Source organism: Gambusia affinis, linkage group LG21 (genome assembly GCF_019740435.1).
Source record: "Gambusia affinis linkage group LG21, SWU_Gaff_1.0, whole genome shotgun sequence".
Taxonomy (NCBI): Eukaryota; Metazoa; Chordata; class Actinopteri; order Cyprinodontiformes; family Poeciliidae; genus Gambusia; species Gambusia affinis.
The window spans coordinates 13111623-13134988 of NC_057888.1; the positions used below are offsets into that span (position 1 = coordinate 13111623).

General features: G+C 37.3%; 4 protein-coding genes and 1 non-coding gene across 6 annotated transcripts in view; 3 read left to right on the plus strand and 2 right to left on the minus strand.

The window, feature by feature from the left end:
• The window catches only part of mtrr (5-methyltetrahydrofolate-homocysteine methyltransferase reductase), a 34445-nt gene extending 34283 nt beyond the window's left edge, over positions 1–162 (minus strand). The window contains exon 1 of the mRNA XM_044103889.1: positions 80–162. The gene's annotated coding sequence lies outside the window, so the exon portion shown is untranslated. The remainder of the gene's footprint in view (positions 1–79) is intronic.
• On the plus strand, positions 18–4157 carry cct5 (chaperonin containing TCP1, subunit 5 (epsilon)). Its single transcript, XM_044103895.1, has 11 exons — positions 18–382; positions 767–827; positions 956–1120; positions 1740–1938; positions 2076–2268; positions 2508–2657; positions 2772–2891; positions 3021–3206; positions 3298–3435; positions 3518–3698; positions 3834–4157. The coding sequence occupies exons 1-11, from the start codon at positions 278–280 to the stop codon at positions 3959–3961; spliced, it is 1626 nt and encodes a 541-aa protein (XP_043959830.1). The 5' UTR covers positions 18–277; the 3' UTR covers positions 3962–4157.
• cmbl (carboxymethylenebutenolidase homolog (Pseudomonas)) lies at positions 4149–10805 on the minus strand. Of its 2 annotated transcripts, none has more exons than XM_044103903.1 (6): positions 10715–10805; positions 5758–5972; positions 5553–5660; positions 5305–5447; positions 5133–5224; positions 4149–4699 (listed from the first exon to the last, which is right to left on the minus strand). In XM_044103903.1, the coding sequence occupies exons 2-6, from the start codon at positions 5970–5972 to the stop codon at positions 4520–4522; spliced, it is 738 nt and encodes a 245-aa protein (XP_043959838.1). In that variant the 5' UTR covers positions 10715–10805; the 3' UTR covers positions 4149–4519. The 2 variants fall into 2 exon arrangements, with proteins under 2 accessions (XP_043959838.1, XP_043959837.1); XM_044103902.1 differs by lacking the exon at positions 10715–10805 and adding an exon at positions 7927–8037.
• On the plus strand, positions 9068–9141 carry trnat-agu. The gene has a single exon. It is a non-coding gene; the product is annotated as a tRNA-Thr (tRNA).
• On the plus strand, positions 10268–23175 carry LOC122823889 (E3 ubiquitin-protein ligase MARCHF6-like). The gene is made up of 25 exons (XM_044103886.1): positions 10268–10641; positions 11853–11952; positions 12410–12483; positions 12670–12813; positions 13372–13444; positions 13563–13731; positions 14006–14192; positions 14817–14878; positions 14959–14991; positions 15106–15157; positions 15274–15332; positions 15421–15501; positions 15630–15698; positions 16612–16686; positions 16978–17112; positions 17202–17422; positions 17723–17860; positions 19056–19278; positions 19871–19940; positions 20154–20335; positions 21308–21442; positions 21543–21632; positions 21814–21946; positions 22473–22608; positions 22816–23175. Exons 1-25 carry the CDS (start codon positions 10623–10625, stop codon positions 22901–22903), a joined length of 2748 nt encoding a protein of 915 aa, XP_043959821.1. The 5' UTR covers positions 10268–10622; the 3' UTR covers positions 22904–23175.
• The last annotated feature ends 191 nt before the right edge of the window (positions 23176–23366 follow it).

Here is a 23366-nt window from a genome sequence, read left to right on the forward strand (position 1 = left end):
GGTCGTCCTACCAATGTTATAAATATTTTTTTTATCAAGCATAATAGTTCATTATTTTAGACAGAAGAGTAAATTGTACCTTTATTAGACGATTTTTGAGCATTTAGTTAGGCACATTTCTGAGTATTTGGTTCCGCCCTCCCCGCCCGTGGAGCCTTCCAGAAGTCGCCGGCTGAACCGTGCGGCTTGCAGTGTAGCAACACTCCAGAACAACTTCTTTAAAACTAATTTTTCTAAGTACTGCGCGCACATAGCGACTTTTAAATCATCACTCAACATGGCCTCGTTGGGCACATTGGCATTTGATGAATATGGCAGGCCTTTTATCATCATTAAAGACCAAGACAAGAAGACTCGGCTAACGGGAATTGACGCATTGAAGGTACAATGGGCTAGCTACCAAAAAATTAGCAATATGGCTAACTAGAAGTGAATTTGATGTTTTCTTATTATTTGAGTTAAGTTAAGTACGAGAGGCGCTTAAACTTAAATGCTTGCGTTAAATGCATACATATGTCCTGAAAGTCCACCTGATTTGCATTAGTATTGTAATAGCACTTGAAACATTTGTAAGCCGTCATGCTAACATGGAGGCCCATGTGCTCTCTGTAACGCGTTGAGCCAAGGGGTGTTGCTTCTCAGAGCTCTACCCACAATAGTCAATGGTGATGTGCATCACCTCTATAACAAAGCCATCTTTGGTGGCAAATTCTTCAGTGATAAAAGATGAAATTGTTGGCTAACTTCAAATATTGTGTTTTTATAGTCTCACATCATGGCAGCCAAAGCAGTCGCTTCAACGCTGAAAACATCTTTGGGACCTAACGGTATGTAAGAACTATCCACTATGCTGTCATTTCGGTTATAAGGTTCTTCGGGTGGTTTTTATTTCAAACCTCTATTTTCTATATACAGTTAAGTGTATTAACATTCGTCTTTAACAATTATTAATTAGGTCTGGACAAAATGATGGTTGACCAGGATGGAGAGGTGACTGTCACTAACGACGGAGCCACTATTCTCAGCATGATGGATGTGGACCACCAGATTGCCAAGCTTATGGTGGAGCTGTCCAAATCCCAAGATGATGAGATTGGTGATGGAACCACTGGAGTTGTCGGTATGTGATCTGGCACAGATGTGATGGTGCTTCTGAATCCATTCTGCTATAATTATTAATTTACAAAATAGTCCTGTACTCAAATAAAAACTGTTTATCAGGTAGGTCTGCTACTAACAGCCTTTTTGGGAGTAATCCAATTAATGCTTAAATTAATTCAATCATTAATGTAAAGATGATGTTCTTAAAAAAATTATATATATATTTTTTCTATTTATCAGGGAATTTTGTGCATTAATTGGATCCAACAAAGTTCATTGTAAACACACAATTGATACTTTTCAAATGTCAATAGATGATGGTCTGAAGTGTAAATGAACAATAAAAGTTCTGTGTGGAAGTCAATAGAAAGAAGCTGTCAATGTCAATCTTAAATCCTTTATTTAAGGTGGGATGGGGAAAGAAGTAGCATATCACTATAATGTACATATCAACTATGTGTTTTTGCTGTGTTTTTATGGCGCTAGTGGCCTTCCTTTGTTTTTAGCTTGATAGGAAGAAGATTTGTTAAGATGGGGAAGACATGCCGGAAATTACTGAGCTCGAGAATCGAACATGGGACTTTAGCCTCTAATTTTAGATGGTAGATTTTAACTTAAATATTTTTATTTTGTTTAAGTGCTGGCTGGAGCGCTGCTCGAGCAGGCCGAGCAGCTGCTGGACCGAGGGATCCACCCCATCAGAATCTCCGATGGCTACGACCAGGCTGCACATATTGCTATAGAGACACTAGACAAAATGGCAGAAAGTTTTCCCTGTGACCCCAACAACACTGAACCTCTCATCCAGACTGCCATGACAACACTGGGATCAAAAGTGTAAGTCATAAAGGTTTTGGATTCACAGTAACATTTGTGGGAGATCTTTTTATTTCCTAACTTCACATAATCAATCCTGTTAGTTATATTGAATGTTTTTTGGGTTGTTTTTTTTTTTGTTTTTTCATGTTTTCTAGAATTAACCGGTGCCACAGACAGATGGCAGAGATTGCAGTGAATGCCATCCTCACTGTGGCTGACCTGGAAAGGAAGGATGTAGACTTTGAGCTCATCAAGGTGGAAGGGAAAGTGGGAGGAAAGCTGGAGGACATACAGCTCATCAAGGGGGTGATAGTTGACAAAGAGTTCAGCCACCCTCAGATGCCCAAGGTATAAATATGTATGAATAATATTGTGAGAGGATTCCTATCTTTTTTGTTCATCATCTTTTAATTATCTGCTTCTAATTTCCCTCCAGCAAGATGAAATATAAATTATTTGTAATTTATTTAATCAGATTAAGAATAAATTAAATAGGATGAAGATCAATTTGATTTGATTACCTGCATCTGAGTCAGCTGTATCGTAACAAGGCAAATGTTTCTGTTTCCTCCTTCCTTTTTCATAAGGCTATAAATGATGCTAAAATCGCTATCTTGACCTGCCCGTTTGAGCCTCCAAAGCCAAAGACCAAGCATAAGTTGGATGTGACCTCAGTTGAGGACTACAAAGCCCTGCAGAAGTATGAAAAAGAAAAGTTTGAAGAGATGATCCAGCAGGTAAACACCCCAAATTACTGTCCTGCTTTAGATTGTTGCTAGAGCTGATTGTTGTAACAACTTAAATGTTTGATTAACTCACTTGGTGTAAATGTATGTGTGTGTTTATTTTAGGTTAAAAGTACTGGTGCTAACTTGGCCATCTGCCAGTGGGGCTTTGATGACGAGGCGAACCACCTTCTGCTGCAAAACGAGCTGCCTGCCGTGCGCTGGGTCGGTGGGCCAGAGATTGAGGTAAGAAATGGTTCAAATTTGCAGAAAACCTTAAAATCAAATTTCCTGTACTCTTTCCACCTTGATTATCCCATTAAATCAAGCATATTACTTGCTAATTACTCAGTATGTTTTGTGTTTTTGGTGCAGTTGATAGCGATAGCCACTGGGGGGCGGATTGTGCCGAGGTTCTGTGAGCTGACGCCAGAGAAGTTGGGCAGCGCTGGCTTAGTGAAAGAAATCTCCTTTGGCACAACCAAGGACCACATGCTGGTGATCACAGAATGCAAAAACACCAGGGCTGTAACTATTTTCATCCGTGGTGGCAACAAAATGGTGAGCACCTACCATCCCTCACCCTGTAAACTACAGGGTATTTACCTTGGCACATGCTGGTTTTAATCCACTCTTTCATGTTTGATAATAGATCATAGAGGAAGCTAAGCGTGCACTTCATGATGCTCTGTGTGTAATTCGCAATTTGGTCAAAGACAACCGTGTTGTTTATGGCGGCGGAGCATCAGAGATTGCATGTGCTCTCGCTGTGAACCAGGCGGCAGATAAGGTAAGACTCTTAGACGATTGATGTAAAAATCTTGTTGGTGACACTTACACCGTTTTGTACTTACATCGGTTTTCTTCAACAGTGCCCATCCTTGGAACAGTATGCCATGAGGTCATTTGCTGATGCTCTAGAGGTCATCCCAATGGCATTGGCTGAGAACAGCGGTCTCAGCCCTATCCAGACTATGGCCGAGGTCAGAGCCAGACAAGTAAAGGACAACAACCCTTTCCTTGGCATCGACTGCTTGCACAAAAACACCAATGGTAAGGCATTTGTCCTTTGTTCTCTGATCTGGATATTTGAGGAACAAATAGATTTTTTTTTTTGTCTACCAACATGAATTGAGAAAACCTTCAAGCCCTCATTTAGCTTAATTGGCTTTGTTTCATCCTGCACAGACATGAAGCAGCAACATGTTATTGAGACCTTGATTGGCAAGAAGCAGCAGATCCTTTTGGCTACCCAGGTGGTTAAGATGATCCTAAAGATAGATGACATCCGAAACCAAGGAGAGAGCGAAGACTGAAGCTCCCCGACTGAAGGAAAGCAGCACAAGTGTGCTCTGGAGGGGTTAAATGTGTGAGCTGTTTCAGAGGTCTTTGGCACTTCCTCGAGCTCCATGTCCACATCGCACTGCGTATTGCTATTTATCATTTGATACAGCCTGTCCAAGCTTTATTCGTTACAAAGTCGCAAATAAAACATTTGACTGATGAAATTTCCATGTGCTTCACATTTATTGACATTTGATTATTGCTCATTGGGTACATTCACCATTTACAGATTTTTAATATTGATATTAAAAATCTGATCATTTCATTGAGTATATTTTGTTACTGTGTTTGTAGTGTCTCTGTACTGCATTCAGTCTGTCTTTGGCATACATTCATGATATATTGGTTAAAATATATTTTCATAAGAAATTATATTATCATCCAGACATTAAAAAAATACATGTGTATGATGTAATATCAACCGCAAGGTTACATAACCCACCAATCAATTCCCATATTAATCTGATTATGTGTTTTAAGGCACTATTTTCAGCTTAAGTGCAATTTAAACTTTGATTTATTTCACATGTTTAGATATATTTATTGAGCCAGTTGAGCATATCCTTTCTGGCCTCCTCAATTTGGGGTTTATCAGCTGGATTGATGTCCTCTCTCTTGCGGTGGACAAAGCCATGGGTCTGTCCAGGAAATACTTTCAACTGGAAGTCTACTGTACATTTCCCTTTCAGATTTGCTTCCAGGGCACTGACCTAATGAGTGAAAGAACACGTTTAAGCACACAATGTCTTGCTACAGAGTATGTGCAATAGCTCAGAACCTTTTTGCATTTTGTTACATTGAAGTCTTAAAGTAGAATTTTAGGTGATAAAGCAACACAAAGCAATACATTATTTTGAAGGGTACTTCATAAATCTTTTCCAAAACAATGGCATTCGTCCTTTACTGCAATTTTTATACTTCTACAATCGATGGATGGTACAAAGGTAATTGGGGAGGTATATGCAAAGATTGATCTAGTATATAAAACGTTAATATGCACTGAATCTTCTGGTTACAAAGTGAGAAAAATTTCAAGGAATATCAAATTTTTGAAAGGGTCTATAGAAACGCTCCAAAGTTAATTAAAAACATTCTAAATAAAAGCATCACAAATTCAGTAAAAGTCAGAAACAACACACTGACCTGATCCAGAGGGATGATGTTATCGTTTTCTGCAAAGATGAACAGTGTTGGACTCTTCAGTGAATACCTGTCCTCTCTTTCACGAACTATTCCTGCAGAGTAACACGCAAACCCCATTCTGAGTCCAACGTAAATCATCAATATTATATATTTTGCTGGTTAAATGATGTACCATAAACAGACACTCCAGCTTTGATTTCAGGATATAACAAGGCCAAGTAATGTGTTGCCACTCCTCCCCAGCAAAAGCCCACTGTTCCAATGCGCTTGGCTCCACACTGCTCCTTCAGGTACTTCAGCACAACGTCGACCTCTCTGAGAAGGAAACAACTATTAGACTCATGCATGATGTTAAAGATTCAAGATAAGCTCTGCCCAATAAGAGTCCACCTAGATAAGTTGAACTGAAAGTGTACTCACTTGTTAATATCAGTTGGTTTTTTATCCTTAAGCCACTCCTGAAATGTGGACCAGTCTTTGGTTGGACTCCAAGGTTCCTTCCCGACAAAAAAGTCGGGACAAACAGCACTGCACAGGACAAAAAGTGGAAAGTGACCATCGGGACAAATAATATAACAATCTTGATGCATTTTTCAGTTAAAATACAGAAGTGACGTTTACACACGTGTATCCATTGGCAGCCAGCATATCAGCCATATATCTGGTGTTAGGAAGCTCCCATCCAAAGATGTCTTGGATGACAACCACAGCCTTGTCCGATGTGGTGGAGGGTTTCACTACGTATGCTTTGATGTGCTCAATCTGGACCTCCTGGCCCAGGCCTCCGTAATCAAACCGATCACCAATATCACAGGGACATGGCTTGGCCTCGTTTGCCATCTAATAACACACACACAGACATAGTATGATGGAGACGGATAGTGTCTCTATTCTGTCAAAACAAATATTTGTAGAACATAACACCTAAGGACAAAGGGATTATGTTGTGTGACCTCGGATTAATTTGGAAAAATAACACACATTTTTAATACGGGCTGAAAGGGGTCATAATCCAAATATGCCATTTAAAAGTACTAATATTAGTGACGATGAAAGAAAGTATACAAATAATAAATACAAAAATAATAATATTAGGTATATTATGGAATCATTTATTGGATAAGCAACTGAAAAATTCAATTGAGAAATTATTCATGTTTAATTTAACTTGGATTTAAAATAATGTACAGTTATTTCACTTGCTAATGAATTATTATCCAGTCCTACTCTGCAGCACACCATGATATTGTTATCTGCCAGCCTTACCTATCAAAGTCTGTGAATAACAGTGCTATTAACAAGGATCAGCAGTTGATTAGGGTGTATTTATGGAGCTAATATAAATAGCTATAGGATGTATTTATGGAGCTAATACAGTTTACAGTAAATTGTTTCAGAAACATTCACCTACATAATAATTACTAGGCCCTGAAGTTTTTCTTTTAAAACTGATTTTAACATTATAACAAATTCATATTTCAATTATGTGTATTATATAAATAATTAATTTTATTTAATAATTAGAGATTTCATATTTTTTTATTTATATATTTCTTTAAAGCTTCATTCAAAGTTTGATATGAATGAAGTTTTAATTATTAACTGACTTGTGACACGTTTGGCTCTCCACTAGTTGAATTCCTTCTTAAATTTGAAATTCAGTTTTAAAGATCAGGGATAACTTTTTTAAATAATTGTGACTCCATGACCTCTATGCTCTTTAATAAAGAATAAGTAACTTGGTTTTATTGAGTTATCTGCTGAACTCGGATGAAGTCAGTCGCCACTCCTCTCATCAATCAACATGCTTTTCAGACCACAGGGTGTGCTAAGGTGACTAGGCAAATCTTTGGTCAGACCACAATCGGACATTTCAGAACTGGAATAAAACTGACAAATGTATTCAATTGTGTGTATTCGTTCCTAATGAAAACAGTGTCAGACTGAATAATGTATTAAATGACCCAGTGAATACGTTGGTGTAATTAAGGTGAAAAGTTAATGACTTGTGGAACAAGATGTCACAGCATTTGGTAGAATAGCACTAACCTTGTTTCAATTAGTCTTCATATCCTAATGCGCTTTATGTGAATCACGTAAAAATGGAAAAGACATATTTTGTCAATTTTACAAGCTACTGCAGATAAAGGGGGTTTGATTGTAGAAAGACAAAGAAGAGATGCTGGATGATTGAGGAAAGTAAGAGAGGAAATAGAGACGAAAGGAGCAGTTCCCATGCCAAAAAAAATAAATAAATTCTGCTATATCATTTTTGTAGTTACATATTTATCATTTTCCTATGTAAATTTTTAAAAGTATAATCTCATCTTATTACCTTAATCAGTTGCTAGGAGTTTCAACATCATGATGAAAAGAAACAGAAAAAAAATGGATTGCGTATTTTGTTGATATTTAAGTATTTACGGTAAAAGAAAGAAAGAAAACCGGTTTGAGAACTATGATTTTGTAAACTGTCTGGCAATGCCTATGGTCATTATCGAAGCTACTTAATATCAATGCATAGAAGAAATCTGCGATTTAAGCCTTTTAAATCTTAATTTATCCCACTACGGTGGAATGAGGAAAGCTCAAGTTTTGCAACAAAGTTGCTCACTTAGGATCATTATGGTAAAAGTTTCTATGTTACGCAACAGTGACGAAGCATTTCGCAAAAAAAAAAACAACAAAAAAAACAAACTCTAACCCTTATATTCCAAAAATGTGAGAATTATACGGATTTTTAAGCATTCCGTTAGCCTTTTCAAAATCAGCTTGCAATAATTTAGACACATACCGTATTGTCCTGCGGGTTTCCAAAGTATAGTAATGGCTAATGTGAGAAAAATGAGAGGCTTGCAGACTCCGAGACACAATGAATGGGCTGCTAAAATAAATAACTGGTCACGTGACAAACATCAACCTGCCAAGACATTCTTGAGGTTGGTTTCAAAATAAAAGCACTTTTCTTTTCTTCATACTACAAAATAAATTCCATTTTGTTGTAATGTAAGAAAGTTTCAGTGTTTGATGTTTTTCGAGTGTTTGCAGAAATTGAAAAGGGAAAATTTAGATTAGCAACATGAAATTCAAACTGAAGATCAATGATCAATTTTGCCCAATGTGTTTAGAAAGAAAGAAGTACTGTCACAGCAAAGAAAAGCAGTTAAGGATAAAATAAACTTCTAAAGCGCCTTTAATCGATTCTGTTGTTATCATGCGGAAATCATATTTTACATTAAGTGATAGTATTTCTGTATCTCGAATCTTCTTAGTCTTCTCAATAAAATTAATCAGTTCTCTTACATTAAAAACATTGTTTTCATTGAACATAGAGATATTTTTGCAAAGTTTAAAGACAGAGTGGTGAGCTTGAATAAAAAGATTTGTATTTTATTCATTTTATTTTTTTAAGCCCACTTGTTCTTGCAGAGTCTAATTTTATCAAAGTTCAATCAAACTTTCTAAAATAAAATAAAACAAGTTTTGTGAAGAATTTGCTATTTTACTTAGGGTGAAACGTATTCAGAGTTTCATTGTAGTTGCGTGGTGACACTGAAACTTTTAGAATAAAGCTATTTCTTTTAAAGGGCACTTCATTGCACTCTACATTTATAAACAGTCCTAAAACAAACAAATCATTTAATGCAAGTTGTATTATATCAGACCTACAATTTGTGTGCATTTTAAAATTATTCATTTCAATTTTATTAAATTTTGTTGAAAAACCTGACATGAATTAATGATGCTCTTGTTTTGTTCTATGCAACACAAGCATATTGTTACTGTATAATGTTCATCAGAACTTTACTACTTCCACATACAACTTCTCTTCCTCTGTTTGTGCCATTTTTTCTGATACAAAAGAAACCATACATCTAACATGGTCAAGAGTCCGATTTTCAGCTCAGTGTAACCTGTATAATGTCTTAAATATCGGCGCCGTGGCTTAGTTGGTTAAAGCGCCTGTCTAGTAAACAGGAGATCCTGGGTTCGAATCCCAGCGGTGCCTTTTCATTGAGAATAAGCGATCCTGTAATTATTACTGTCAAAACAGTTAATTTATAAACAGATTACACGCAACTACCCTTGATAAAAAAAAACACTGTCAGGTGTCATTAAAGTCTCATTCACTTACATTAGCTCATTGCTAATTTCTCTTCGAAACAAGATATATGTCTTTATGTGTTTTATGCGGTTGGAAGAACAATGTAAAAGATCCAAGGAATGTTGTTTCGTGTAATACAAAATTATTTGAAAAAATCTGTGCATAAGATTAAAAAAAGTTAAAAATTAACACCTGGAAATGCAAACAAAAACAGAAAGGAGAGTCTTTATAATTTTTGCATTTAACTGAGCCTAGATCTACAGAGTTAAGAAGACTTCATCTTTTATCTGCTCGGGAAGAGCAGATAAAAGTTTCGTGAAGGTTTTAGCTTCACGAAACTTGTACAAGTATCCTCCAGCAGGTGGGGCTAATACCTGAAATTGGACACCTTTCTGGAAGCATCATCTGAGAGAAACCTAGCAAAAATTGTCCTAATGGAGACATGTTCATTTTAATAAGACTAATACAGAGCTGTCTTTAAATTGTGAAATGTTAGCCTAGCTTTATTGATAGTTGTTGTTTTGTTTGATTTTATGCCGTCGCAATCGAGACACTGTAATGAAGTAAAACAGTTATGACACAAGCTTGACAGCGGTAGGGATGGGCTTTCTGCCACTGTTCTGGTATCCCAACCATTTGGCTCAGCTAATCAACAAGATCCGGCTCGTCCGGCTCACATACATATCTTTTGTGTAGCCATTATAATTCGGCCATCTTCTGGTATTTGTAAATTTTTTAGTAAATGTACAAATACGCACATGTAAAACATATATACTTTTCCAGGAAAGTAATACTAAACTACATGCACAGATTCGTTATAATTGCATAAGATTAATTCCCTCTCCGCACATAATGAACTAATCTGCTCTATTAAGTGTACCCGCTCTGCTTTTGCTTGCATATCGATTACTTTATTACGACATTTACTCATCTCTATTTTTATTTGTAATTTTTCCGCTTATAAGCCTTTCATAATAGACAGATTCTGTCGTTCATTTAAACGAGCGGGTAAACAGCAGTGACTCAGTTACGAACAATACCTCAACGCTTACGCATGCGTTCTTCCGTTTAGCAATTAGCCGTTTGTCGTCCAGATCCAAGCTCTCGATTTAGCAACACAATTTTCCAGAGTTTCGGTCTACTGTGGAATAGAAACATTTTCCACACCAGAGATTAGGTGTTCAAGGTGAAAGGATAGAACACAACAAACACTTCGGCGTTTTCTGCTGTGAAACCATTTCACGACTGCCAATGCATCCGAACCGTAGGATACAGTCGTGTCGCTAGCTTAGCACAGCTAGCTTGGCGATATTGCCTGTGTCGTTAATGGGTTCACGGTACGAGGCTACCCCATTAGAGAAAGTCATCGGTGTTTAGTCAATAACATGGACACTGCCGAAGAAGGTGAGTCTCTTGTTGCTTTCGAATCGGTGGTTAACAACAGTCGGCTTCGGAAATTAATCTTTTAGAAACAAACCTGCTGCTCCCAAGCAGGTCTCCTAATGGCAGATGATTAGCAGCGGCTGTCAGTGAAGTGTGAGGTAGATTCTAGAAGGCATGAGACCTATGTCAAATGTTATTTTTGTGCAACAAAGCTCCGCGTGATTGTAGATTTGGCTGAAATGTATTTGATGTTGAGAGCGTTGGGGGGAAAAAACAACAACAGAAATTACGGATGATGTCATCACTTTACTGTTATTTGTCCTTAAGCTTAGCTTTGCATAGTAGTCAAGTACACTGCCCAGATCTACATCTTAACACAGTTAATAAATAAATCAACTAATAATGAAATACTTACTTGAATTCTACTGGGGAAATTGTACTTGCTGTTCCAGGATGTGTTTTTTTATTCTTGTTGTAAGTTAGCATCGTTCTCAGAGTATGATAATGTCGATATCAACGTATTTGCAATGAGGTTTAGTTGCTTTTAATTAAATCTGTGGAAAAACACACTAGAAAATAGGAGAGGGATTTAGAAGAAAATACATTTTAAAAAGAAAACGTGTCAAAAAAAGAGAAGAGTAACTAAATTGAAACGATGATAAGTAATGATAGAAACAACTGAAGACATTGATTTAAAATACACGGGTTTGTTTGGCAATAAAGAGTATTACAAATATAGCAGATTTATATGAGCTGATTTTCTGTTGCACATTGGCTTATCTGCAAGGGTTGCCAGCCTGTAAGTGTCTAACAGATATATTGCTGGGAGCTTCCCATCTGCAGGAAACTAAAAAATATAACCTTAATAAATACAGTGGATGTTGTTTCTTTAGTTTATACACCACACTTGTTATTTTGTTTTAGCCCTGTAAAATGTCCTGGCATCTGATTAATCAGATTTTAAAACCATAGGAACGGACAGAGGAAAATTTATATGTCAACTTGTAATTGTAAGAACTTTAGTAGTGTACATTAACCCACCCTTAGTTTCTCCCTGAATCCAGTTGAATCTTTATGTAATTACTTATCTGTGCATATCTTAAATCTATAATCCAAAACATTGTTTTTATTTAAAAGTTAAGCAACATTTTACATTGATACCTAGTAATTGTTTTTATTTCTAGCAATATCAATTGGTCTCATGTTCGGTGTATTTATTTATTTTTTTCCAGCGGATATTTGCCGTGTGTGTCGCTCTGAGGGGACCCCAGACAAACCCCTCTACCATCCATGCGTGTGCACCGGCAGCATCAAATTCATCCACCAGGAATGGTATGTGTCAGACTCGGTCCTCTGGTCCGATACCCATTATTTTCTTCAAAATCTTTACAAGTGTCTAAATTAACAATTGACCTAGATACCTTTTAATAGACAGGTCTTTTGGTTAACCTTTTGCATTATTCAAATATTGAATCTATTAATACCTGATTGTGTTGGGTGACCATTTTATATTCTTAAATTATGAAGCAGGTGTCTTCAATAGGCCTTTAAATTTGATCTGAGCAACTTTTGTCAATAATAATATAACAAGGTAATGTTAAGTTAAACCAGAAATTTATAAACTAATCAAGCTGAGAGTGTTTTCAATGTACCAATACACCTAATATTAAAGGCAGTTTTCTGTTTTTAGATGTTCTGATATTGTGGTTTCCTGTCAATATAAGTACTGTGCATGATATTTCAGGGATGACTGGCATTTTTCTGTATTTATTTTTTCTAACGTCTGCAGTTTGGTCCAGTGGCTGAAACACAGCAGGAAGGAGTACTGTGAATTATGCAAGCACAGATTTGCTTTCACACCAAGTAAGTTCATCCATTAGAATGTTAGTTCTCAACATGTTTACTAGTTGAGTATAGAACTATTCAGTATTAGACCCCATTATTAGTGATATTTCTTTAGCTTGATTCATGCATTCAAACAATATGAATTGTAAACAGAATGTTTTACTCTTGTCAAGAAATCTAACTTTCTTCTTCTGCCCCCTTTAGTCTACTCTCCAGATATGCCCTCACGTCTGCCCATCCAGGACATCTGTGCTGGCCTGCTGACCAGTGTGGGTACAGCCATCCGCTACTGGTTCCATTACACGCTGGTTGCTTTCGCATGGCTTGGAGTGGTTCCTCTCACTGCATGTAAGTGATATTCTGTCATTACTTGCCTTGTCAGAAAATTGACAAGAAAGGGAAGCTAAAATATTTTTGGCAAGTTATTATTGTTTTTTTTTGTTTTTTTTCCTTAAAGTGATTCAGATTTTACCCAAAACAAATGAACCAATTAATTAAAGTTTGGAGTGTGAGCGTTAGTAAATTAGTAGGTGTTGAAGGTTTACCCAGGGCAGTAAAAACCAACAGAGACACCAGAGGACTCATCATGGTACAAAACAGGGATTACCTCTCAACCACTGTACCACACCTATTGTGTAATCAAATCAACAGGAGACTCCCATTGGAAAAGCTTCACCAGGATTAATCGACTTGTGCTGCTAAGTTATTTAACCTTTAACTGATGCAGCTTTTAGTTTCTCACACCTTTAGAAACAAGAGAGAAGTCATTCTATGTCTCATTAGTTAGGGAAAAAATAAGCATAAAGCAACAAAATGACTGAATCAGTTCAAAATTGCATTAATAAAAATCTAATTAAATTTTATAAGGATTAAACATGTTTAATACTGTGATCTCTTTATTTTCAGGTCGCATCTATAAGTGTCTTTTTACCGGCTCTGTGAGCTCTCTTTTGACACTGCCGTTGGACATGCTCTCTACGTAAGAAGAGATCGTTTCCTATAAACGGATGATTCCCTGTTTTGAATTTTGAACAGTTTAGTTGCTGTTGTTTGCTTTAATATACTTCTGTTTATACATTTTTGTTGTGTTTCTGCAGAGACAACCTCCTCGCAGACTGCCTTCAGGGTTGTTTTGTTGTCACTTGCACTCTGTGTGCATTCATCAGTCTGGTGTGGCTCAGAGAGCAGATTGTCCATGGTGGCGCCCCCCAGTGGCTGGAACAGCACCAGCCTCCGCCCCCTAACCTTGCTGGTCAACCCAATGAGGTACACAACGTCATGTATAAAAAAAAGTGGACATTAGAAACTTATAGATTAATATAACAATTGTATGTTTGTTGGCTATTAAAATAGTATAAAGTGCAGGTTACAATTTATGTTTCCACTAACTCCAAATATAGGCTAATCATTCCAGACAACATCCAACACAAATAGTGAAAACTATGTATATTATGATTTCTCATTCTTCAGTTAGTCAGATATCAAATTATTCAATAACTTTGGATTTAATAGTCCTGTTGGTTCAATATTTCACCCTTAGGGTCAAGCTCAAGGTCAGGGAGCAGCTGATGAGCCCCCAGGGGCCCAACCAGACCCCGCCGATCCTCCGGCTCAAAACGAGGCCGAGCCTGAACCCCCTGATGGCCCTCCAGACCAGCCTGATGACCCTGAGCTGGAAGAAGAGGGTGCACCTGCTGAAGATGGAGAGGCCAATAATGGAGCTCAAGGTTTCCATATAATTTATCATATATTAATGCTTCAAGTAAAACAGAAAAACAAGTCTTGTTTAATGTTGACCTTAAAACTATAGCAATTATGTCAATGTCAAATTTATTTATATAGCACTTTAAAAACGGGTGTAAAACTGCACCAAAGTGCATTCATGACCTTTACTTATTTCCAAGTTGTTACTTTTGATAAGTTATGTCCAAAAATAAAAATAAGTCTCACCATGCACCAGGAAAAAGTTTATATTATTATTCTGTAAAACAGCAAAGCTTTCCTTGAAGCGGTAGATTTTGCAATTCAAAATATAATTATTTTGAAAGACTAAGCAAAATATTTGTGTTTGCTCTATTCACAGCAAATACAAATGTTCTGTATTCACTGCTACAAATGCAGAATATTTCACCTGGAATAAATATGTATTGTTTTTTTTTACATGTTTACAAAACACATATTTTGGAGTTGAAATTTTCACAGAACAATTTATTATTACACATTTGTCAATTCTGAAGACAAATTTCCTTTCACCTTTATGTCTTAGTTCCTTTGCAGATATTTTTCTGCAAAATAGTGACAAAATAATAATATTTGCTACATTTGAGTGTTTTACAATTTTTTTGCTATAGATGACATGAATTGGAATGCTTTGGAGTGGGATAGAGCAGCAGAGGAACTCACATGGGAAAGGGTAACGGCATAAAATCAATAATCCTTTATGTCTAAAATGCCAACCTGTACCACATTGACTTGTAATTGTTTCCCATTTAGATGCTTGGTCTGGATGGTTCCCTTGTATTTCTGGTAATTTACATTTACATGACATTTCTATGTGATCTGTTTATTATCTTATTAATAATTACCTATAAGGTCCAACAAAAGCTTTTCCTCTTGACACGACTTGTCTTTGTTTAATAGGAGCATGTGTTTTGGGTGGTGTCTCTCAACACACTCTTTATTCTGGTATTTGGTGAGTCGACTGAGACAAAGATGTGTAACAAGCTTCATTATAAACTGCACTTAACCATATTACTCTTGTTGTTTTTTTTTTTTTATTTACCGTACATTTTGCTCTTTGCTTATTAGCATTTTGTCCCTACCACATTGGACACTTCTCCGTTGTTGGCCTCGGCTTTGAGGAATATGTAAGACTCCACCTTTACTTTATCCCACTATAAGACACAGTTATGCTGTTGGATTTAATCTTTTGTTGTTGGTAACACTATACTTTAGGTCCAAGCATCTCACTTTGAGGGCCTTATCACGACGATTGTGGGTTACATACTGCTGGCCATGACTCTCATCCTGTGCCATGTATCCTTTGTTCTAAGATCAGTACCTCATGTAAAATGTTTAATATTCAAAATAAATTCTAATAGATTAATTTAGGCCATGTTCTTGTGAAAATATCAACCGAAAGAAATCCTTAATATATATTCTAGGGACTTGCTGCTTTGGTCAGGTTCCAACGTTCCCGGCGTCTTCTAGGAGTCTGCTACATTGTTGTCAAGGTAACCTCTCTGAATGCCTTTCTGCTTTGTTTTTTATACTTGTATGTGGAAACATGCACTCTTTTTCTGTGTTTCTACAGCAACGCAGACCTGAATATTTTTTTTTCTGATATAAACAAAGTGGGAATATAGAAAAAACTCTTTATTGTGCTGTTTTGTTGTATTCTTAGAATAAACAGTGTAGTCAGAGTCTTTAAAGGCGTTAAATTCTTAAAATATTAGACATTCTTGTATACAATATCTCTGGTTTATTTACCTTACCATTTTAAATGTAACTGAGTAACCCTGACAAAACCTATGAGCAGCCTTCTATAATAAATGGTGGGAAAATATTTATTTCCATAAGTTTTCCAGTTGGGGTAGGCTGCAGCTTTAAGTACAACACAATAGAAATGACAAAGCAAAGTTCTTATCCACAATGGCAGGAGCTTCTGCTCGTTGTATTGTTTTATTCATATTATCCCCCCACCAGTTGGCTTTTCTATTGTGCATTCTGATTGTTATTAAAACTCATTGTTTACATACTCTGCATACTTTTATCAGAGCAGCTTTGTGGTCACTTTGTGATATTTGCATGCTTGGTGTTTTTGTGTTGACTGTGTATACTTACCCATAGACATGTACTGTGTGATATGACATTATATAACTGAAACCACTGTGAACTTTTCCACTTCCTAAAGCTACAGCAGTTCTTCTGAATCAAACATGATGATTCAGGTTTATGTGTTGTTGTTTTTTTTTGATGGTACAGTCATTTTTTAATTCAGGAAGGATTGGATGCAAACTTTGGATAACTTGCCATTATAAAATGAATTAATTCTGCAGCCATGCATTATAACTGGTATTGGAATGAAATTAATGTTTATATAATTGAATGAATTAAAATGACTGAAATAAACATGCTCTGTCAAAGGTTTCTTTGCTGGTTGTCGTGGAGATTGGAGTTTTCCCGTTGATCTGTGGCTGGTGGCTCGACATCTGCTCTTTGGTAAGACTCTTGATCTGATTCTGTTCCTGATATCTTGCATGTTGTTTTATGCTTAGGGGTGTTTGGTAGTTCGCTTTAGAGGCCAAATTTGGATTATAAAAAGCAAAGCTTTCTGTATTCTAATAGGTTTATGAACCTTAAAATGACTACTTGCAGTAGCTTGTGGGTCAGACAGAATAAATTCTAATTCTTTGAGTTAATGCATTGAAAGACTGTGATTTATTAGACTGAAAATGTGATTAGAGTTCTTTTTGTTTTGTTTTTGTTTTATGTTACCGTCTTTGTCTGCAGGAAATGTTTGACGCCTCATTGAAAGACAGAGAAATGAGCTTCAAGTCAGCACCTGGCACCACCATGTTCCTGCACTGGCTTGTGGGTATGGTGTACGTGTTCTACTTTGCGTCTTTCATTCTGCTTCTAAGAGAGGTGAGACCTGGTCTGTTTTTTTTTTTTGTATTTCAGCTTATAGTCATTTAACATTAAATTGATGTTAACATAAAATCCATCTCCATCAGGTTCTGAGGCCCGGAGTGCTCTGGTTTTTAAGAAACCTCAATGACCCGGACTTCAACCCAGTTCAGGAAATGATTCATTTACCCATCTACAGACACCTGCGGCGGTTCATCCTGTCTGTGGTGGTCTTTGGCTCAATCGTGTTGCTGATGCTGTGGCTGCCAATCAGACTTATAAAAGTGTTGATGCCCACTTTCCTTCCGTACAACGTAATGCTCTACAGGTAACTGGCAAGCAAAAACAACATTTTACAGAACAGGAGCTTGTTCTTTCTGCATCTAAAGTGGTTTGACAAATCACTTCCCTTTTCAGGCAGAAAGGCACAACTTCTCTTAAGTTTGTGAACAAAGAAGGAAATGTTGAGAGTATATTCAACAAGGGCTGGACAAAAACATTATCTGTTGTGACTCTTTTGTTTTGAATGTCTCTGTGTCCTTTAGAAATGAATAAATATTATGGTAAATTAGTTAGTTGGAGAACACCATCAAGTCATCCTATAATTATTTTACATTTTGTCTTTCAGTGACGCCCCTGTCAGTGAGCTATCACTGGAGCTCTTATTACTTCAGGTTGTCCTCCCGGCCCTGTTAGAGCAAGGACACACTCGCCAGTGGCTGAAAGGTCTGGTCAGAGCCTGGACAGTCAGTGCTGGCTATTTATTGTAAGTCAATTCCTGAACAACATTAATACTTAAAATGTTGATAGTTTGTGTGCCCATCACAAATGTTAATCAAGATGTACAGTGCTTTCCAATGGCATTTCCTACCACTTTTCATTTTTTCTCATGTTGTCCCAAGGTGACAACATGAGAAAAATTCAGGCGACAAACTAGTGCAAAGTTCTGAAGTTGAGGGAAAATTATACATGGTTTTCAAAAAGTTAGATATTAATCTGAAATGTGTGGCATATTTTTTTTGTCAACCCTATTACTCTGATGCCGAAAATAAAATCCATTTTAACAAACCGTCATCTGATTAAAGAAGTGAAGTGATCGGTGTGTAATTTAACCCTACGTCTTATAAATACAGCTGTTCTGTGAAGGTTTTGGTTTTGCTCAACTACATTAGTGGGTAAACAAAATCATAAAGATGTGAATATGTTTGAAGCAAAATTAGGTGGTGATTTAAACATCTGGTTGAGATCTATTCAGTTCATCACCAGAAAATGTAAAGAGTCTGGCACAGCTACAAACTAATCAAAACATGGCTGTCCTCCTGATATGACAAGCTAGGCAAGCAAAGTATCATTATCATAGAAGCAGCCGATAGGCCAGTGGTAAATCTGGAGGAGCTGTAGAGATTTACAGCTCAGGTTGAAGCATCACAAAATTGGGCTTTTATGAAAGAGCATTAACCAAGTCATAATAATTCTCATCAGTAGTTTGGCAAAAGAGACTTAAGGTTTACATTTACATGCAAAATCCAACTTGTGGTTAAACTTTGGACATCACCTTGGAGTGATTGTCTCCACGGACAACCATGAGCCCCTTTCGCAAAACAATTCAAGATGTGACCTAGACATCTTTTGGCCATACCTAGCGTTTTCTGAACAAGGTAGTCACAGTTGGTTGACTTGTGTGAGGAAAGACCTTATCTGCTTTCGACACACATTATTTCTTGCCATTAACACACAGTAGAAGAATACAAATATACACCAGACCTTACAAGAAATGGAAAACCACATCTGTTTCCCTCCAGTTCACAATTACACACTACTTTACGCGTTCAAATAAATCTTTTTTTTTTTTCTTTTTTTTGTACTTCTACCACAAAGACACATCAGGGTATGTCAACAACTAGCAACATATGGTGTCCTTTTATTCCTGCCCCTGGTCAACCTCTCCTTTCTGCCTGCAGAGACCTCCACTCCTACCTCCTCGGTGAACAGGAGGACAATGATGCCAACCAGCCTGCAAACAACAACAACAACAACAACCCTCCTCACGGTCCTCATAACAACAACAACAACCCAGCTCCAGCTGTTGGGGAAGGACTGCATGCGGCACATCAGGCCATCCTGCAGCAGGGGGGGCCAGTGGGTTTCCAGCCATACCACCGACCCCTGCGCTTCCCATTCAGAGTGAGACAGTCGTGTGATTTTTAACATGCTTTACAATCATCTCTAGCTTACTCAATCCTATTTGAAATTTTTTACCACACTGAAAAATACAAAACCTTACAAAGTATTTTTGCCTTGTTTATAGTGCAAATATCTTCGCACACTTAAAATGTAACAAACTCGTATGCAAATAACTTTCAGATAGACATACAAGTTTGTTTCAAGTCAATAATTTAATATTGATGAAAAAGTAGTAGTTTCATCCACTGGCAGATTATTTCCCTTATAACAAGAGAAAATATCTTATCATAAGTGAATTAATCTGAACTAGAACTAGTGCTATTTTTTTAGAACAAGCTCCTATGTCTTGCTGAAAAGTTACTTGTAATATTTGCACTGGAAACTAGACTAAATATTTTGTGTTTTTGCATTGTACACTAATTTGTACTCATAATTTGTACATCCTAAAGATACCATCAGAGAAAATCTTGCCAAAAATGTTTTTTTTCTTTTCTCCAACTTTAAAATGTACAGAAATCATGTTTCTGAAGAAGTCTATGAAATTATTGTAAGGTATGAAAGTTATTTATGTGGTTTGTCCTCTGTTCCCTAGATTGTGCTCCTGATTATTTTCATGTGCATCACTCTCCTATTAGCCAGTCTGGTGTGCTTAACTCTACCAGGTAAGGAGTGATGTCAAACAACTAAACTAACAGATAAATTAATACTTTGTTGAACTCCACCCAAACCATAATGAAAGGTCTGTCTCTTTCAAATATACACATAATGACAAGTCTTTCCTGAACTATAAGTGAGGGGGGTCATTTTTTTTCTCCTGTTACCACTACAAAGTTGGCTGTGATGTGAATAATTCCTCTGCCATGTGTGTGTTTCAGTATTCACAGGCCGCTGGCTTATGTCCTTCTGGACTGGAAACTCTAAAATCCATGAGCTGTACACAGCAGCGTGTGGTCTGTACGTCTGCTGGCTCTCGGTGCGTGGAGTCACTGTGTTGTTGGCGTGGATGCCACAGGGACGCATCGTAATCATTCACAAAGTCCAGGAATGGACACTCATGGTGAGCAGCAAAGTCTTGACCTAAGTTTTAATAAGGAAACAGGAGAATTTGAATAATTCTTTTCAAATTCATTTCAATAATTTGAAAAGAGTTATTAGCTTTTCAAAGTACTGTGACTTGCTTTATAGAAAATCCATCCATCCATCCATTGTCTATACACCCTTTGTCCCTAATGGGGTCAGGAGGGTTGCTGGTGCCTATCCCCAGCTAATGTTCCGGGCGAGAGGCGGGGTTCACCCTGGGCAGGTCGCCAGTCTGTCGCAGGGCAACACAGAGACAGACAGGACAAACAACCATTCACACACACTCACACGTAGGGAGAATTCAGAGAGCCCAATTAACCTGACAGTCATGTTTTTGGACTGTGGGAGGAAGCCGAAGAACCCGGAGAGAACCCACACATGCACAGGGAGAACATGCAAACTCCATGCAGAAAGACCCTGGGCCGGGAATCGAACCCAGGACCTTCTTGCTGCAAGGCAACAGCTCTACCAACTGCGCCACTGTGCAGCCCGCTTTATAGAAAATAAGCATTTAATTCATTGTTGAGCAGCTAGAATAAAAAAAAATCAATATAGAATTGTTTGTTGTGGTTTTCAATTTAAAGAAAACATTTATGTTACATTGACATTTTTGGCCCATGTAGCTAAAAATGTGTACATCGGTGCTATAAAATTTGATGCTGCAAACATATTTAAAGAGACATTTGTAAATGTTTGTTCCTTAACTGTATTAGAGCAATTCTGTATTTTTTGGAGTCTGAATGAAACTAAACTTCCTGCAAACTTGGAGAAAGTGTTTATCTAAATCAGTTGGAAAATTTACACAAATTATCATTTATTTTTTTGAAGATAAAAAACCACCAAAAAACAATCAAATTGTTGCTTCTCTGTCATTTTTTTATCCAGCGATATATTTTTTTGTCAAAGACCAGTGGGATCACCCTTGTCTTGTCTTGTATTACTCATGTAGATCCTGAAGACCCTGGTTGTGGCTTTGCTGGTTGCTGGAGTCATCCCACTGTTACTGGGGCTGCTGTTTGAACTGGTGATTGTGGCCCCACTTAGAGTACCACTAGACCAAACACCTCTGTTTTATCCTTGGCAGGTAGGATTATACATGCATACAAGATTGTCATCTCACCAATTTTTCACTAAAATGTGCATTAAGAAGTTCTTATATGCTCATGTCTTGATGTTACTTTCAGGATTGGGCTCTTGGAGTTCTCCATGCCAAAATCATTGCAGCCATCACCCTCATGGGCCCACAGTGGTGGCTTAAGGTTGTAATTGAGCAGGTAGAGTATTAATGGATATGAAATATAAATATGATCCTTTTTAAATTTCCCAATTTAAAAAGTATCTGCTGGCTGAGAATAAATTGCCTGTTCATTTTGTCTTTCTGTAAAGCCCTGAGATTACTTCTTTTGCTCATTGGAGCTTTGAGCTGAATCCTGTTAACTCTCTGCCTCTTCACAGGTTTATGCAAATGGAATTCGCAACATTGATCTCCAATTCATAATCCGAAAGCTGGCAGCTCCTGTTATCTCAGTCCTGCTGTTGTCCCTGTGTGTGCCGTATGTGATTGCTGCCGGAGTGGTTCCTGCTGTCGGTCAGTATTAGAAATGCTTTTTATTTTGATCACTTTAGACCACAGGTGTCAAACCCCAGTCCTCAAGGGCCGCTGTCCTGCAACTTTTAGATGTGCCTCTGCTGCACCACACCTGAATAGAATAATTAGGCCATTAGCAAGGCTCTGGAGAACTTATTTGCACAAGGAGGAGGTAATTAAGCCATTTCATTCCACTGTTTTGTACCTGTGGTACATCTAAAAACTGCAAGACAGCAGCCCTTGAGGACTTAAGTTTGACACCCCTGCTTTAGACCACTTTAAATTTATATGAAACTGTCTCTCCTCCACAGTATCTAAACAACATATACACTCACATATGTACATGGACCCTTGCCCCTCCCACTCACCTCCCCTACAGAGTTTTGCTAAATGTCCATGAACAAATTCCATCTTGCATCCAACTACTTTTTGGCGTCATCCACACGTTTCTAGCCTCATTCTGGTGATCACTTTTAGTCAGGACTAGCAGAAATGTGAAGATCATATAGTTGTATTTTGTTTCCAGGTGTTACCCCTGAAATGGAGATCCTGATGCAGAGGAGAATCTATCCATTCCTCCTGATGGTGGTGTCACTCATCGGCATCCTGTCTTTCCAGATCAGACAGTTTAAACGACTTTATGAGCACATCAAAAATGACAAGTATGAATGTTTGTCTTCCATCTTTTTTTTTACAATTCTAAAATCTTTATTTGTGTAATAAATTCTAAGACTCTTATTTTAATTTTGTCTCTATTGAAACATTTAGCATTTAATGTCTTGACATAAACATAAAATGCTTTTTATTCTTCAGAAAATCCAGTTGGTTGTAGAAAAATATCAATTCTGACATGTATTCTCCCAATGCAGGTACCTGGTCGGTCAGAGGCTTGTCAACTACGAACGGAAATCTAGCAGAGCAAACTCTATCCCATCCTCCAACCCCATAGCAGAATAACATCTTTGTGTCCAATGTGTGCCACATTTTTGCACCAGTTACCCACTGTAGACCCCCCCCTCTGCACAGGGTAACTGTAGAGGGTATAAACATCATGTGTATTTTCATTCATGCCTTGCTTTTTGTGAAGCGCTGCCTCATAAATTGTACATGTGTAAATACTTTGAAAGCAGACTTTGTCTTATGAAAAAGGACAGTTGTGGATTAATGCAATGACCATTGTACATCTTAAAACCTGTATGTATAATTTATTAAATCAAAGTGACAGTTTACATTTTCTGTTGCATGTTTTCAGCAAAATCTGTGTGTGTTTGTGAGTGTGTGATTGCTCAGCAGTCATCTGGTAAAATTAGGATGCATAATTTTATTCTAATCATTAAATTACAAAAATGTAAAACCTTATTGAATTGAAATTATTAACCAAATGTTATAGCTGTAATCACAATTTCTGCATTTTTTTTTT